Here is a 16,647-nt window from a genome sequence, read left to right as displayed (position 1 = left end):
AAAAATAGAGGCATTGGCTTATGTACATATATTTGTATGGCAATACATTTAGGTAGTGGATGGACTTCGGGCCTCTGCTCATGCCCTCCCTCAATGCAAGAACACTTTGTTCTAACAACTTGGCATTCTGTGATGCTCACCCTCCCAGCACAATTGTTGAAGATCAAATGCGTGCATAAGCAAATGTGGTGACGAAAGCAGATAGTTCCCGGCTATCAAAAGGCATAGCTTCTGGGTTCTTAAAGGCTTGATGTTAAACAAGTGGCTATCTAGTAGAGAAGCTACAAGCTCACATGGAAGAAGCACATCAGTTTGTGCGATCATTAGGTGCCGACAGGACCAGGTAACAGGCATCAGAAGACCCCAAACAAACAACAACAAAAAAACCATATTGTGGAGAATGAGGAGGATCAAAGCAGAGACCCAAAACCCATCTGTTGACAATGGGACATCCTCTCACAGAAGGGTCACAAGGAAAGGATGAGTCAACCAGGGCACAGTAAAGCACAGATAAAACACACAATATTCCTCTGGTTCCTTGAGGCTTCCTCACCCCCAGTCCAGCCTTTCACTTCAGGCTAAACCGGCACATGTGTACAGGTACAGATAAGAGATACGAGCTCATGACACACTGACTGAATCCAGGAACAGGAATGGGAGTAGTGATACCAGAAGGGTAGGGGGAAATGGGGGAGAAGAGGGGAGGAAGGGAGAACCGATAGCACTGATTGACACATAGCCACACACACCCATCCAGGGGGATGAACAACAGAAACCACAGGGGAAGGGAGACAGTAGTCAATGTAAGATATGAACATAATAATAATTTATAATTTATCATGGGGTCATAAGGGTGGGAGGTGGGGAGGGAGGGAAAAAAGAGGAGCCAATACCAAGTGCTTCATAGAAAGTAAGTGTCTAGAAAATAATGATGGCAACATATGTACAAATATGCTTGATACCATTGATGTATGGATTGCTATAAGAGCTGTAAGAGCCCCCAATAAAATGTTCTTTTAATAATTAAAAAAAGTGAAAAAGATAAAAGATGACAGATTATAATGTTGGATTTTATATCTCAGTATAAACCATTTACAGGACCAATAAGCAACAACATGAGAAACAGAAAGTATTGACGTTAACCAAGATTTCGTTTTACTTGCATCAATGCCCAGAGAAGCTTCTGTTGTAAGGTGCATTCCAGTTGATTCCCACTGATGGGAACCCTGTGCACCACACTGCGCCAGCCCTGCATCACCCGTGCAATTGTTCCTGTGCTTGCGCCCATTGATGCAGCCACAGTGTCAATCCATCTCATTGAGAGCCTTCCTCTTTTTACTGCCCCTCCAGTTGACCAAGCTTGATGTCCTTCTCCAGTGGTTAATCTACTGACAACGTGTTCAAAGTACACGAGACAAAGTCTCGCCATCCTTGACTCTAAGGAGCACTCTGATCATAGTTCTTCCAAAACTGACTTGTTTGTCCTTTTGGCAGGCCATAGTACTTTCAATATTCTTCCCTCACACCACAATTCAGATAAATTCTTCTTCGGTCTTCCTTATTCAATGCCCAATTTTCACATGCATATGGATTGAAAATACCATAGCTTGGGTTAGGCACACCTTAGTTGTCAAAGTCACACCCTTACTTTTCAATTCTCTAACGAGGCAGCAATACCCAGCACAATGCATCATTTGAGCTCTTGACTGCTGCTTCTAACAGCAGTGATTGTGGATCCAAGCAAGACTGAATCCTTGACAACTTCAATCTTTTCTCCATTTACCATGATGTTACCTGTTGGTTCAATTGTGAGGATTTGGGTCTTTACATTGAATTGTAATCCTTACTGAAGGCTACCATCCTTGATCTTCATCAGCAAGTGCTTCAGGTCCTCCTCACTTTCAGCAAGCAAGGTTGTGCCATCTGCATACCATATAGGTTGTTAATAAGCCTTCCTGCAAACCTGATGCCGCATTTTTCTTAATATAATCCAGCTACTCTGATTATTTGCTCTGCATACAGATTCAATAACTATGGTGAGAAAATACAATCCTGACACACTTTCCTGATTTTAAGCCATGCAGTATTCCATTGTTTGTTCTGACAACTGCCTCTTCATCCATATACACGTTCTGAATGAGCACAATGAAGTGCTTTGGAATTCCTATTCTTCTCAAGTTATCCACAGTTTATTATGGTCCACACTATCAAATGTCTTTGCATAGTCAATGAAACACAAGTAAATAGCTTTCTGATATTCTCTGCTTTGACCCAAGACCCATCTGACATCAGCAACGATATCCCTTGTTCCAAGTCCTCTTCTGAATCCAGCTGACTCTCTGGAAGCTCCTTGTTAATGTACTGCCACAATCCTTGTTAGATGATCTTCAGCAAAATTTTACTAGCATGTGATAACAATGATACTGTTCTACAGTTTGAACATTCTATTAGGTCGCCTGTGTTAGTCTGGGTACTTTAGAGAAACAAATCCACAGAAACTCATGTATAAGAGAGAGTTTTATATAAAGCTTAAGTGCATATCAAAGAAAACATCCCAACCCAGTGCTGCCCAAACCCACAAGTCCACCATTAACTCATATGTCCAACACCAGTCCACAAAGTCCTCCTCCATCTCACAAAACAGAGGCAATGATGCCGACTGCAGGAGGAAAGCTGAGTCAGTGAATGTGTAAGCATCTCAGCGCTGGCAGGGGTCTCCACATGGCTGCTCCAGCACCCAGGGCTACATGTGTTTATCGGCTAGGTTGACACAATAAACTAATTAACTCATCGCCTTTCTTTGCTATAAGTATAAATGTGGATCTCTTCCAGTTAGTTGTCTTCAAATTTCCTGACATGAGTTAGTGCTTGCAGCACTTCATCAGCTTGTTGAAATATTTCAGTTGGTATTCCATCAAAAGCCTTATGCATGGCTTTAAAAACCCATAGAAGCACCTATCAAGAAACCAAAGTACATATTGCACTGGGAAAATCTGAGACCTCTTTAAAGCATTAAAAAGTAAAAATGTCACTTTGAGAACTAAGGTGCACCTGACCCCAGCATGGTCTTTTCAATCACTTCACACGCGTCTGCATATGGACAATTAATTAAGATCAAAGAAGGGATGCCTTTGAATTGTGTTGTTGGCAAAGAATACTGAATACACTATGGACTGCCAGAAGAAAGACCAATGTCGTTGAAGCCGTGTAGCCAGAATGCTCCTTAGAAGGGAGGATGGTGAGACTTGGTTTCAAATACGTTGGACGTGTTGTCAGGCGGGGCCAGTGTTCCTGGGGAAGGACATCATACTTGGAAAAGTAGAAGATCATCAAAAAAGAGGAAGGCCCTCAACGTGATGGATTGACACAGTGACTGTCACAATGGCCGCACACCTAGCAAGGATTGTAAGGGTGCTGCAAAGCGAGGTGATGTTATGCAAAACCAAGGATCACTGTGCATCACAACTGATGGGAAGGCACTTAGCAATGACAAGTCACCTGTCGGTTTCATCTTGTTCGATCCAGCAGCTTTTTCCTTATCCTGAGCTTACAAAATAGTTCACCATCTGCTTCCTCTGCAATACTTCTTCGCTCTGCTTCCATGCCAGCATTGAATCCCTTTGATTCCCGCGTTAAATTAAGGCACCGCAGGCTTCTTTTTCATCACTCTCTCCTTACATGATTGTTCATTCCATTTCATACTTTAGTATCCCACACTTGTAATGACTCCCCAAAGCACTGACCTCTACTCTTAGCCCCAAGTCAAAGGTACACAGTTGTTCACTTAACATCTCTTCTTGGCTACTGCAAGCCGTAAACACCTCTGAGCAAATGTTTCCCAAGAGAATTATGATTATTCACAGCATGACGGTTTGTTGTGTCTTCAATAGAATCTGCTCCATAGTTGACTTCAAGGACTCTTTGAATGAAGGCTGTTGAGTGAGAACAAATATACACAAAATGGTTTGTACAATTATAAGTAAAAATACGATATACATAAACCCTACAGTGGTTTGGGGGGAAAAAATCAAAATTTTATAAGTGGCTGTCCGTGGCATGGTGAAAGTTTAGTATATATTTTACTTTTTTCTCTTTTCCAGTTTTCTTCAGAGTGTAGTCCTTAGAGTACAAATATTTGGAATCAGATTGACCTTTGCCACACTGCCACTTACTAGCAGTACAACCCAGGTTTCCTTATGTGTCAAAGGGGCTTAATAATATACAGCTCATTTGTGTTTAGTTAGCGTCCACAAGGACTTTACTGTGAAGTTATGCATGTCAGGAACTTGACACGGTGTGGAGCATATGCAGAAAATACTCCCTGAGAATAAGAAGGTATGCTTTTAAAAAATAAGCATACAGTTTAAAAATATGCATTAAAAAAACCCATACATTCTTAGACTTTACAGGAAGGCGTGAAATAGAACCTCACGGGCACAAACCCGCGCGGTCCTAGTGCCCCCGCTCCTGCTGGCGTGGCTCCTTTAAGAGCGTGAGCCGGTTCCGGGTGCTTCTTCCGCCCACGTGACGCGCTTACGCCCCTCCCCTCTTCCAAGATGGCGGCGCCCGTGGGCTCCGGCCGCACGTGAGGGAACATCTGGGCGCCCCGGCACACAGAGCGAGAGTGTGCGATCCAGCGTTCCCTCCTTGCTAGTCATTGGATCTTTTCGTCCCGTTCCGCGCGCTCGTGCGTCGCTGCCTCTCCGCGGCCATGAAGATAAAGCCCGTTTCCCACAAGACCGAGAACACGCACCGGGTGAGCTAGAGAACTTGGGGCCAGAGCCGCGGGTTCCGGCCGACCCACCCGGGGTCCGGCTCTGGGCGTCATCTCGGGGCTGCTGAGTTCTAGGCCCGGCGCGAGCCCCTTGCTCGGAGGTTCCAGCCAAACAGGCAAACTCTGGGGCGGCTATGGCGGGCGCGAGAAGTGCATCTCCTGCGGCCTGACGGCCCGAGTCCCCGAACAGCACATTTCCCTGGGGGTCGTGGGGTCGGGCCAGCCGTGGGAATTCCAGTCTTCAGTCCAGCGTGAACGTTATTGTCACCCAGGTGCCCGGTGAGAGGCGGGGTGGTCATTTCCCGCTGAGAGCGACGTCACCACAAGCAGTTTGCCTGATTGCTGTTTGCCCAGGTCTTTGGAGGCCCGTAACTTGTATTTTGTTTAAAATCACTGTTGGTCAAAAGTCAGCCACGTACCTGTTCTTGTAATGAAACCTAAGAGCAGATCTAGCAAAGGCCAGTTCGCCCCAGCCGAGCGTTGGCATTTTATTTTAAATGAAAGCGCTGAGAGGACTTCTGCAAACCTATTTGGAGGTGGATTTATTGTCGTTGAGTCAAAGAGTCGTGCGTTTGCTTAAGGCTCTGGCTCTTGCTGTTTTGCCATTACACCCATCCCATGGGCTCCAACATTGTTGTCTGTGTTTAGTTTCAAAAGGTCAATTCTACATGCCGTGAACGATAGGAAACAAAAGTTCAAAATTGTCACGGCAGTAAGCGAAGCACTCTGTTACTTGTAATGACAGTAAGTGAAAAGGCTTCTTGAAGAATTCAGAAGAAGGCTGAGGACTACGCTATAAACGTTCTGCGCAAGTGATTTCTGTGCAATAGTCGGATAGTCGGGATGTGTTACGTATTCAATGATGCTGTATCTTAGATCCATGCCTTCTCTCTCCACAGTTTCTTACATTTGCTGAACGACTAGGGAATGTGAATATCGATATTATTCACCGGATTGATAGAACCGCAAGCTATGATGAGGTAAGTGAATGTTAGCTAGATCATCAAGTATTGATAGTCATTTGTTTCATGTCTCTCTTTAGTAAAAGTGAATTAATTGTGTTCCAGGTCATTCCTATTGAAGTGTGAAATGCATGATACCTACACTGTCCAATACAGTGGTCTTGTGTTGCAAATGAGACATAAAGTAAAAATCCAAGTGCTTAATCGTTGTAAGTGGCTACGCACTGCTGTACTGGACAAGTGCAGATATAGGTTTCTGCTGCTGTAGAATGTTCTATTGGGTGGTGGTGCATTAGGCAGTTACTTGATAGATATGTCATTATTAATTACCCCAAAAGGTTGTAGCAGTTCCTAGTTCCACGAGGAGACTAACAGAACTGTGAAACGCCAGCCCGTTTTTTCTGAGCATGAAATTGTGAAAAACAGACAGACCAAACCCGGCAAAATGCGCTCCCTTTGTGGAGCGTGGCTCACATTTCAGAGAATCATTTACTGTCACCCAACTAGCAGCGCAATGTTTTTATCCGTCAGCTGTCCCTGTGGGACTTCTGATTGTTTTTCTTATTGTTTTAAAGTATGACTATAGCTTTCCCCACCCCCTCGGACTTTGATCATAGTTTTTCTTTGAGCTCTCTGATTAATGCATTGTTTTATCCTTGGCAGGAAGTCGAAACCTACTTTTTTGAGGGGCTGCTGAAATGGAGAGAATTGAACCTTACAGAACACTTTGGTACTTTCTATTTGTCTCTATTTTATGTTCCCATACTGTATATGTTCTAGGCAGCTACATGACGATGTGATTTTAAAAAACACACATAACTTGTTCTTTTTTCCCTCCCCACCCAGGGAAATTTTACAAAGAAGTTATTGACAAATGCCAGTCATTCAACCAATTGGTCTATCATCAAAATGAGATCGTTCAGAGTTTGAAGACTCACCTGCAAATTAAGAACAGTTTTGCCTACCAGCCTCTTTTGGAGTAAGTAGCAATTTAAGAGAAAATTCAACAACATTTATCTGAATTTTAAGAAGAGTTGTGTTTCTTTGCTACATATGCCTTAGCTCCAAACCAAAAACTTAATGCCATTGAGTCAATTTTGACTCATAGCAACATTATAGGACAGGGTAGAACTGCCCCTGTGAGTTTCCAAGACTAATTCTTTATGGGAGTAGAAAGCCTCATCTTTCGCCATGCCTTAGTTCAGGTGCTTATAATTTAGAAGCAAGAGCAATTTGCATTTTGGGTTACATTACAATATTTTAAAAAGACAGGGCTCTCTACTCCCATAAAGCATTACCGTCTCGGAAACTGAACAGAGCAGTTTCTAACGTGTTCTTTAGGGTCACTGAGTCGGAAACAACTCGATGGCAGTGAGTGATTTTACCATAAAGCACAATCTTAAGAGTATGCTTTTTAAAAAATGGTTTTATCCTCCTAAGGGAAACACTTAAACCTGTGGCCATCAAGTTGATTCCACTCAGAAAGACTTATTGGACAGAGTGGAATTGACCCACAGGGATTCCAAGACGGTAGATCTTTATAGAAGTAGACAACCAAATCTCTCTCTCCACAGAGTGATTGGTGGTTTTGAACCGCTGACCTTTTGGTTAGCAATCAGTTGCTTAGCCACTGTACCACTGAAGCACCTTGTATATACCTAAGGAAACCCTATTTTTCTTTAATACCCTAGAAATGACTGGCCATAACTTGTAATGGAATGCACCTACTTAGCCTAATCCAATTTCTCTGACCAACTCTGAAAGATGTGAAGAATTTCATAACTCATTGACCTTGGTTTAGAAGGGTTTTGGCTTAATTATTCCAGTGGTTATAGGCCATTGACCATTGCTTCTGAGACAAATATGTAGCCTTTGTTTATCATCTCTATTACTCGGAATCAGTTGCTTCTATTTATGTTAATTGCAGCAAAAATACATAATAGCAAGACACATCCCATTTCAACATTGTTTGCATGTACATTTCAGTGACACAGTTATACTGACCATGTCATCACCAGTGTCTTCCAAAGTTTTCCACCACTGGAAGTGGAAACATTGTGCCCCTTAAGCAAAAACAATAACGCTGCTTTCATTTTCAATCCAGCTTGGTTGTGCAGTTGGCGCGAGATCTGCAGACGGACTTCTATCCACACTTTCCGGATTTTTTTCTGGCCATCACATCTATCCTGGAGACCCAGGACACGGAGTTGTTGGAATGGGCGTTCACCTCGCTGTCCTATCTGTACAAGTACTTATGGAGACTGATGGTGAAGGACATGACCAACATCTACAGGTGGTTCCTTTCCGCTCGTTATTTGTAAGATTGCCTTTGCCTTTTGTCCTGGCTCCTCTCTGGCACCGAACTAATGCTCTAGCGTGATCTCTTGTGGTCTCTTCATACCAAGTCCTCCAGTCTGAAGCCTTCATTGGCCTGGCCTGGCCCTCTCTCCAGCTATTAGAATCATGCCCACTCCTCAAAGGCTGGCATGCATCCCATAACCTCCTCAAATATCCCGTGCCCTGTAGTGAGACATGAGGGCTCTAAACTCTGAACCCTTTTAGCATTTTTGTGCCACTTTTATTTCCTGGTTGTTAGTGTAATTGCTTCCTTATTTTGTAATTATGTCTTCTAAAAGCCTATAAACTCTTTTTTTAAAACCCCTCATAAATATTTGCATTTTCCCAGACCCTAGCGTACTTCCCTGAGGCACTCATGTATTTGTGAATGAATGTGGACAGGGAGAGAATAAATTGCATAGAGCTTTTTGTTTAAGAGAAAGATGGCTTCTTCCTTGATTGATTCTGGGATGTGGTAGAAGTTTCCATTTGGTTGTTTCTCCCTATCACAGGAATACATAAGATCAACTCCTTATCTCCCAATAAAAGAGCTGCCTGGTTCGGTTCAAAACCAAACCAAAGCTAACTCATGGCCAACAAGTTGATTCCCACTCACAGCGACCCTATTAGGCATAGGAGAATGGCCCATGTGAGTTTTCAAGGCAAAAAATCTGTATGGGAGCAGACAGCCTCATTTTTCTCCAGAGGTGCATTTGAACTGCTGACCTTGTGGATAGCAGGCAAATGCATAGCTGACTGCACTGCCTGGAAGGGTGGATTTGGGTTTTTGTTCCCTTCCCTATCCTCTCTTCTAGAAGGAGCTGTGAACAAAGCATGAGAACTACTTTTACCATCCTTGGTCTTGGGGGAACATGGTTGGTTGGTTCTGATGACTAGTCTCCTAAGCAGTCTATATTGAATGCTGACTACTGGGAAACCTGTGAGAGCTGGAACTCAACGGGACTGCTTTGTTTACCCGGCTCGCGCAAGTTTTCCGCCTTAGGGTGCAGTCTTTGCCACTCGACTTAGTGACAGATATTTGAGTTTTCCTTCCAGGCCAGTCCCGCCTTTCACAGGTTGTGGCATGTCAGTCAGGCTGGGTTTGGCTGTCTATTTTCTGGCAGTCCAATGCTTCATGCATTTTCTGGTCACTGGGACTTGGTGCCTTTGAGGCATCTTTGCCCCACTTATCTTCAGGAACTCCAGGTCTTCTTCTTTAATCTTGTACTCACTCAGGAATGGTCACGGAGCACTGTGTGTCAGGTCTTTGAGATGCAGTCACAAGTAGGACATAACAATTCCAGCTCTGGTGGAGTTGAGGTTCTAACGGGGATAACACGTTGGGTCCATTTCTGGCGGACCATTTCAGTGAGCAGCGAGGAGTCCTGTGTGGCTGGGGCAGCATGAGTAAGGGAGAGAGTAGTTAGCCGATGTCAGAGAATTAGGGGTGGGTATATGTGGGGCGGGGAGATCGTAAAGGGCCTTGTGGACCATTGTAAAGTCTTTGGTTCCACTGCACAGACTCTGGAAATGTCTCCTGAGCTCATCCGTTGGAACTTCTCTCTACTTTGCCCTGCTTTGCCCAGATTTGTGAAAGTTGAGCAGCTTTCTATATAACTGGACTGCTAGCCTCTTCTTTTTCTCTTCCTTTCATCCTGTATTCTGCCAAATTAATCTTTCTGAAAGTAATCATTTCATTGAGGCAGTGTTTATTAATCCCTGCTATGGGTAAGGACTGTTAGGTACTAAAACAAGAAACCCACTCCCAAGGCAATTCCAACTCCTGGCAACCTAATACGCGGTTTCTGAGGCTGTAAATCTTTATGGGAGCAGGCAGTCTCATCGTTCTCTGCCGAAGCAACTGGTAAGTTTGAACCACCAACCGTGAGGTTAGCAGACCAACGCTTAGCTGATGGCACCACCAGGGATCCTTGTTAGGCACTGGGACGAGACATAATAGTGCTCTTCTGACATCGGGGGGCCGGGTTTAAACAACATAATTATACAAGTGATTAGTTATGGTTGCGATCTTGAATGAGTTGCTTATGCTTCAGTGTCATTATCTGTAGAAGGGGCTAGCGATAAAACCTCCCCCACTGGGTTGTAGTGACTAAATGAGGTAACACAGTAAGTGCTCGGTCCATGTCAGCTGGAGTCCAAACACCTCTGTGTGCTCTCCAGAGCAGTTTACTTCGGCAGCTGGGTCTGCAGAGACCCACCTGTCCATGTGTTTTTCTCGTTCAGCCTCTTCTTTTTGCCCAGAGCTATTTCTGATGGCCTCTTCTCCGAGCTTGCTTCATCTCTTGAAACAAGCTCTCCAGCCCCGACCCGAGACCTTCCTGTTCAGGCTCATCGTCAGGTCTTCTCGTTCCATGTAGCCCTTCCTGTAAGACCAGCTCCACCAATCCCAAGCGTCTTAGTATCTGGACCTTCAGTCTTCTGCTAAGCATTTGGGTGTCCCATGAACTGAATGAACACTTTAAGTCCTTGTTTTATACCTGGCGGTTATCCTTTGAACAGCTAGCACAGTCTCATGTAGTTGGTATTCAAGTATGTGTATCTTCATTAAAATGTGCCCTGATAATTAAACCGGCTTGATTTTCTCGTTCCATAGCATGTACAGTACACTCCTGGCTCATAAAAAGCTGCATATAAGAAATTTTGCTGCTGAGAGCTTTACTTTTCTCATGAGAAAGGTCAGTCTGATCACTTATTGAAAATTAACCTTCAAGAATGTCATGTGATTTTTTTTCTTTTGTAATATGGTTTTCAATTAACTCTTTTTTTCTTTTTTAATACATAGATAAATCCATTGCTAGCTTATCTCACTGTTAAGTTTACTTTTTTCTCACTAATGGGAGATACTTTGAATCACTCTGGTTATTCATATTTGTGTATCTGTAAACAAACGAAAAACCAAACTCACTGCCATTGAGTTGAGGCTGACTTGTAGAAAGTAACCCTACTGGACAGGGTAGAACTGCCCCTGTGAGTTTCTGAGCCTCTACTTCTTTACAAGAATAGAAAGCACTGTCTTTCTCTGAGGAGTAGTTGGTAGTTTTGAACTGCTGACCTTGCAGTTAGCAGCCCAGTGCCTCACCACTCTGCCTCCAGGGCTCTGTGTCAGTTAATGCACAGCCAGGTGAACAGAAATCTTCACGGTAACTATGCAGAAGCCTCTCATTGCATAATTTGTGTTTGTTTCCGCTGTAAATTTTTAGAGGTTGGCAGTTCAGGTTGACCCAGCGGCTCCTCAGAAGAAACTAAAACCAAGCTTACTGCCATTGATGGATTCTGACTCATATCGACTGTATGGGACAGGGTAGCACTACCCCTGTGGGCTTCCTAGACACCTTATGGGAATGGAAAGTCACCTGCCTCTGTTTCTCTCAGGGGCCCTGGTGGAGTTGGACTGCTGACCTTGTGGTTAGCCTGACTACAAAACTATGCCACCAGGACCCCTGCCCCAAGAAAGACCCCCAATTAGCTCTTGAAAACCGTTTGAAACCCATTCCTACTCAGATGCATGGAGTTCCAGGAGTCTGACTTAACTGGTAACTGATGTTTGTTTACATGTAAAAGAGAAACACTGGTGTTGTTCCCTTTGTGTTTATAAATCTGAAAGGTAGTATATTGCCTTAGGTGGCTTTGCCCGATACTTAACCTTCAAGACCACACTGACAAGTAATCCTTCTTCTGTGTGCCATTTCAAGTGCAAGTATACTGTTGTGGTCATGGGAGAGCCTTAGTATGTCTCTTCCTTGTCGTGTCCTCTAATTATATTTAAGAATGAAGCTGGAAAATACCAAAGTAGATGTCTTCATTTGTATATGTTCATGCTGTAAATAGAAGTGTTCCTTTTATATTTTAGGTTTCTGATAAAAATATGCTTTTCAACTTAATGTTTCTTGACCTGGATAAGCATCCTGAGAAGGTGGAAGGAGTTGGACAGTTGCTCTTTGAAATGTGTAAAGGAGTCAGAAACATGCTTCACTCCTGTACAGGCCAGGTGAGGAGAGGGGCCAGATAGGAAAGATACTGTGGGTCTGTGTCAGAGAGATTCAAAAGGAAAGAATCAGGCAAAGTATGTAGATGATGTGTAGAATAAGTAGAACATCCTTAGCAGGAATGTTAAGGTGCTTAGCTCACCTCATTTGGCCCCTGGTGATTGAGTGTTCCTGCTTACTCACACACTGTTGTGGCCCTCATCCTAGACACTCGGATAGAATGTAAAATAAAGTTGGTTAATGGGTGAGGTTGGGGAGGGGACGGTGGAATGATAAAGTTAGCTATTATTACTAGAGGGGTAAATCACACTGTAATACTTCAAAATGAGGGTTTGCCTGCTTCTTTTAATGATTCTTGGATTCCCACAGGCGGTCAGACTACTTTTGCAAAAACTAGGACCTGTTACCGAAACAGAAACGCTGCTCCCCTGGAGCTTCATTGGAGAAACCCTGAAAAGCATGGTCAGATCCACAGCGTTCTACGTCTACAAGGAACATTTTGGTACATTTTTTGAGTGTTTGCAAGTGAGTTCTAATTTTAAGCATCTTCCCCTGCCCCGGCCACTTACAGTGCGGCTTTTAATTGATCTCTGGAGCAACAGCAGAACACAATCATTACGAGACAAGCTTCAGCACTTGATTGCTTGCTGTGTTCAGCCTTGCGCGGTAACTTCCTGCCAGTGGGCCTAGGGAAAGTTATTTAAAGCAGGAATCCTCAAACTTTTTAAACAGGGGGCCAGTTCACTGTCCCTCAGACCCATTGTAGGGCCGGACTATAGTTTAAAAAAAACTATGAACAAATTCCTATAAACACTGCACATATCTTATTTTGAAGTAAAAAAAAACGAACGGGTCAAAAATACCCGGTGGGCCAGATAAGTGTCCTTGGCGGGCCACATGTGGCCCGCAGGCCGTAGTTTGAGGACCACTGAGTCTGTTTCTTAGCCTTCTCATCTGCTAAATGGGTAATCTGAGTGTCTACCACAGCATTGCTCCGAGAATTGTGAGTAAATACGAGGTAGCCTCAAGTAAATCATGAAAAGTGGAATTAAAAGGCAATGGAAATTTTCCATGACCCTTTGGTATGCTTAAATAACTTGGGACAAAAGGGTCAGCAGTTATTAGCTTTCTCTTCCATGGGGGATTGTTGGTAAATGTATCTTTTTCTTCTAACCCTAAAAGGATGTGGAAAGTTGAAACTGCTTCACACAATATGTTCATTGTTGGATTGACCGGTGCGTTGTTGTTGTCTTATGAAACTCTTCTGCAGGAATCCCTCCTGGGTCTACATACTAAAGTAACCCCAATGAACTGCTCTGAAAGCTCTGACCAGATGAGAAGATTATTAGCAATGTATCTGATACTTGTGCAACATGGCAATGGGTCCAAGGTAACCCACCCTGTTGCCGTTTGTAAGGTGAGTCCCCGGCTTCATTTGCTTAGAGTTTGCACATTAAAATTGGACTGGTTAAAAAAAAAATTTAAAAAAAGATTGATGAGTGCATCCTTTTTACCTTCATTTTACAGGTATTGTCTCAAACATTGCAAATAGCCAATCTCTCCTCACCTTGCCGGGAGACACTCTTGGATGTGATATCTGCTTTGATCCTAGGAGAGAATATTTCCTTGCCCCAGACTCTCATCAAAGAAACCATAGAAAAGGTAATTTACTCCAAAATAGATTAATTGAGCAGTTAGCAATATGTTGAGCATTGATAAGCCTCCTAAATAAACAAACAAAAAAACCATACTCACTGCCATCGAGTTAATTCTGATTCTTAGTGACCCTGTAGGACAGGGTAGAACTGCCCCTGTGGGTTTTTGCAGCTGTAGAAAGACTTGTCTTTCTCCTGCAGAGCACCTAGTGGTTTCAAACTACTGACCGTGTGGTTAGCAGCCTAATGTGTTAGCACTACACCACCAGGGTTCCTGGATAAACCTCCTAGGGAAGCCAGAGGAAGCCAGACAAAAGCTCTGCCCTCAAAGAATTTGTTAAGGAGATTCTTCTTGTGTGCTGAGTTAGTTTGACTCATTAAGAATCTTTGCACACTGTGTGATCGATCATGAGGTGTCGATGGGATCAGGTACCAGGCATCAAAGACTCAACAAAAAAATCATATCAACGTGAATGAGGGGGAGGGCTGAGTGGAGACCCAAAGCCCATCTGTAGACAATTGAAAATCCCTACAGAAGGGTCACAAGGGAGCGACAAACCAGTCAGGGTGCAGTATAGCACCGATGAAACATACAACTTTCCTCTTATTCTTTAATGCTTCCCCCCCGCCCCCACCCACTATCATGACCCCAATTCTACCTTACAAATCAGGCTAGACCAGAGCATGTATACTGCTACAAACGAGCTCGCAACACAGAGAAGCCAGGACAGATAAACCCTTCAGGACCAATAATGAGAATAGCGATACCAGGAGGGGAAGGGGAAGGTGGGGGGAGGAAGGGGGAACTGATCACAATAATGTACATATAAGCCCCCTCCCAAGGGGAGGGACAATAAAGTGGGTGAAGGGAGGCAGTGGTCAGTGAAAGACATGAAAAAAATAATAATTTATAAATTATCAAGGGTTCATGAGGGAGGGAGGGGAAGGGAAGGGGGGAAATGAACTGATCCCAAGGGCTCAAGTAGAAAGAAAATGTTTTGAAAATGATGATGGCAACACATGTACAAATGTGCTTGACACCATGAATGTATGCATTAATTGTGATAAGAGCTGTTAAGAGTCCCCAATAAAACGATTAAAAAAAAAATGAATCTATGCACCTCAGAATGAAATACCCCCTGGTCCTGCCTGCCTCATGCTTATGCTTGAGCCCATTGCTGCAGTGTTAGGAGCTAGGAATTGCAAAAGAAGTTGTAGCAAAAGTTCAATAGATATTAGAGAGACTTAACAGTGACTGGCTTCCCGTGTGCTGGGCATGGGAGCTAAGAATTCCAGATGATCACTATGAGGGGCCTTCCCAACACTGGTAAAAAAGTTATCTGTTTATTTCATTTTTCAAGAAGCTTTGTGAAGCTCTCTGGTGTGGTGCTCTCTGTACACACACACACACACACACTCGATTTTTGGTAAGAAGGGGCTTGTGAGTATTTATAATATAATGGAAAATAAACTATATTGAATTCTGCCTGGTATTGAGGCAGTGAGTTTTTTGGGTTTTGACTACATTAACTTATATCAAGCTTTCCTCCACCTGCTGATTATAGATCCAGTTCTGGGCTAGTTTTGAGTATTTTTAACTTATATGAATGGGGAAAGTTCTTCCTCTGTAATTATATTAATTTCTTTGTATCTGTGGTTCACAGATTTTTGAGAGCGGATTTGAAAGACATCTCATTTGGAATTTTTCGGAAGTCATGTTCGCTATGAAGCAGTTTGAGCAGGTGGGCAAGATAATAAGTTCTGGGCTTTTTCTTTTTTCTTTCACCTTTCGTAGTAATACAAAAAACTGGGGATTCTGAATTTTTGTTGTTGTTTTTAAAAGAAATTCTATCTATTGCAATCCTAGATAATAATTGAAAGTTTATTTCATATTTTAAGACATGAAAAATGATAATTCTTTAAAAAGTTAAGCTCTGGAGTAAAATCACAAGAACGATTTAGGAACTTTTGTCTGAAATTGATGCATAGAATATGGCTTTTGAAAGAGTTTGCATTGGAGGAAGTGTGGAAATTCATTTTATTGACATATAGAGTATTTGTTTAAAATGTTTCTTGTTGTAATGCCAGTAAAAAATACTCAGGGTGGTTGTTTACCAGATAATGGTACAGAGTTTCAGATCTTTCAATAAATGCCCAAAGGGACATACCACTCTACTTCAAGCCTCCACCTGAAGGCCCTTAGGTCTACTTCCATGGGTCAGCAAGCCAACTTCCTGAATTAAAAGTGCCCAGAGTCCCTCCAGCATCAGTAAACCTTAGCCCAAAGAAACTCGGCTCCACTTCTGTGTGTTAGCAGATCCAACTGCCCCAATTACGTGCCCAGGGACACCCCATTCTACAAGCCAGGCTCCTGCGCAAAAGCATGCCTCTTGCTCCATGGGCTGGGAAGTCCATCCCTCTGTTCCTTGCTCTGGCTCCGGGTTCTGCCACTGCTCCTCTGATGGTATAGCTGTCATCTGGATCCTGGAGACTCACTGTGCAGGGCTCCTGTTGGTACTGAGGTCCCTCCTCCTGCATCTACACAGCAGGATGGCACTCCAGGGAATCCTGTTTGCAGTTACTCACGGGTGATTCCTAAGTTAGAGACTGCCTGGAAGAGCCACATTAAATAATTCACTGCCTGTGTAGGAATCTTCCCTTTATTAGATAATCTGGAGTTGATATCTGTTAATAAATGTGCTTTTCTTATTTTTAGCTTTTTCTACCAAGCTTTCTCTCATATCTTGAGAATATCTTCTTGATTGATGATGCTATCGTCAAAGATGAAGCTCTGGCTATTCTGACAAAACTCATTCTGAACAAAGCACCACCTCCCACTGCTGGTTTGATGGCCATTGAAAAGTACCCTCTGGTTTTCTCACAACAGACGGTGGGGTATGTTTTGTGTTTAA

The 16,647-nt window shown here is 43.3% G+C and overlaps 1 protein-coding gene across 1 annotated transcript in view; it reads left to right on the top strand.

The window, feature by feature from the left end:
- The first annotated feature begins 4,629 nt into the window (after positions 1 to 4,629).
- UTP20 (UTP20 small subunit processome component) overlaps positions 4,630 to 16,647 on the top strand; it is a 110,659-nt gene continuing 98,641 nt past the window's right edge. The window contains exons 1-12 of the mRNA XM_004700358.2: positions 4,630 to 4,756; positions 5,674 to 5,754; positions 6,400 to 6,466; positions 6,583 to 6,715; positions 7,841 to 8,029; positions 10,688 to 10,769; positions 11,945 to 12,082; positions 12,450 to 12,605; positions 13,351 to 13,497; positions 13,608 to 13,742; positions 15,400 to 15,477; positions 16,452 to 16,630. Coding sequence (XP_004700415.1) covers positions 4,712 to 4,756; positions 5,674 to 5,754; positions 6,400 to 6,466; positions 6,583 to 6,715; positions 7,841 to 8,029; positions 10,688 to 10,769; positions 11,945 to 12,082; positions 12,450 to 12,605; positions 13,351 to 13,497; positions 13,608 to 13,742; positions 15,400 to 15,477; positions 16,452 to 16,630 — 1,430 coding nt within the window. The 5' untranslated portion in view covers positions 4,630 to 4,711. The remainder of the gene's footprint in view (positions 4,757 to 5,673; positions 5,755 to 6,399; positions 6,467 to 6,582; positions 6,716 to 7,840; positions 8,030 to 10,687; positions 10,770 to 11,944; positions 12,083 to 12,449; positions 12,606 to 13,350; positions 13,498 to 13,607; positions 13,743 to 15,399; positions 15,478 to 16,451; positions 16,631 to 16,647) is intronic.

This window comes from Echinops telfairi, unplaced genomic scaffold (assembly GCF_000313985.2).
Source record: "Echinops telfairi isolate 266 unplaced genomic scaffold, ASM31398v2 ScPeMD7_2;HRSCAF=8, whole genome shotgun sequence".
NCBI classification, from domain to species: domain Eukaryota; kingdom Metazoa; phylum Chordata; class Mammalia; order Afrosoricida; family Tenrecidae; genus Echinops; species Echinops telfairi.
Note: the sequence above shows the minus strand (reverse complement) of the source record. Positions and strands in the feature narration are given on the sequence as shown.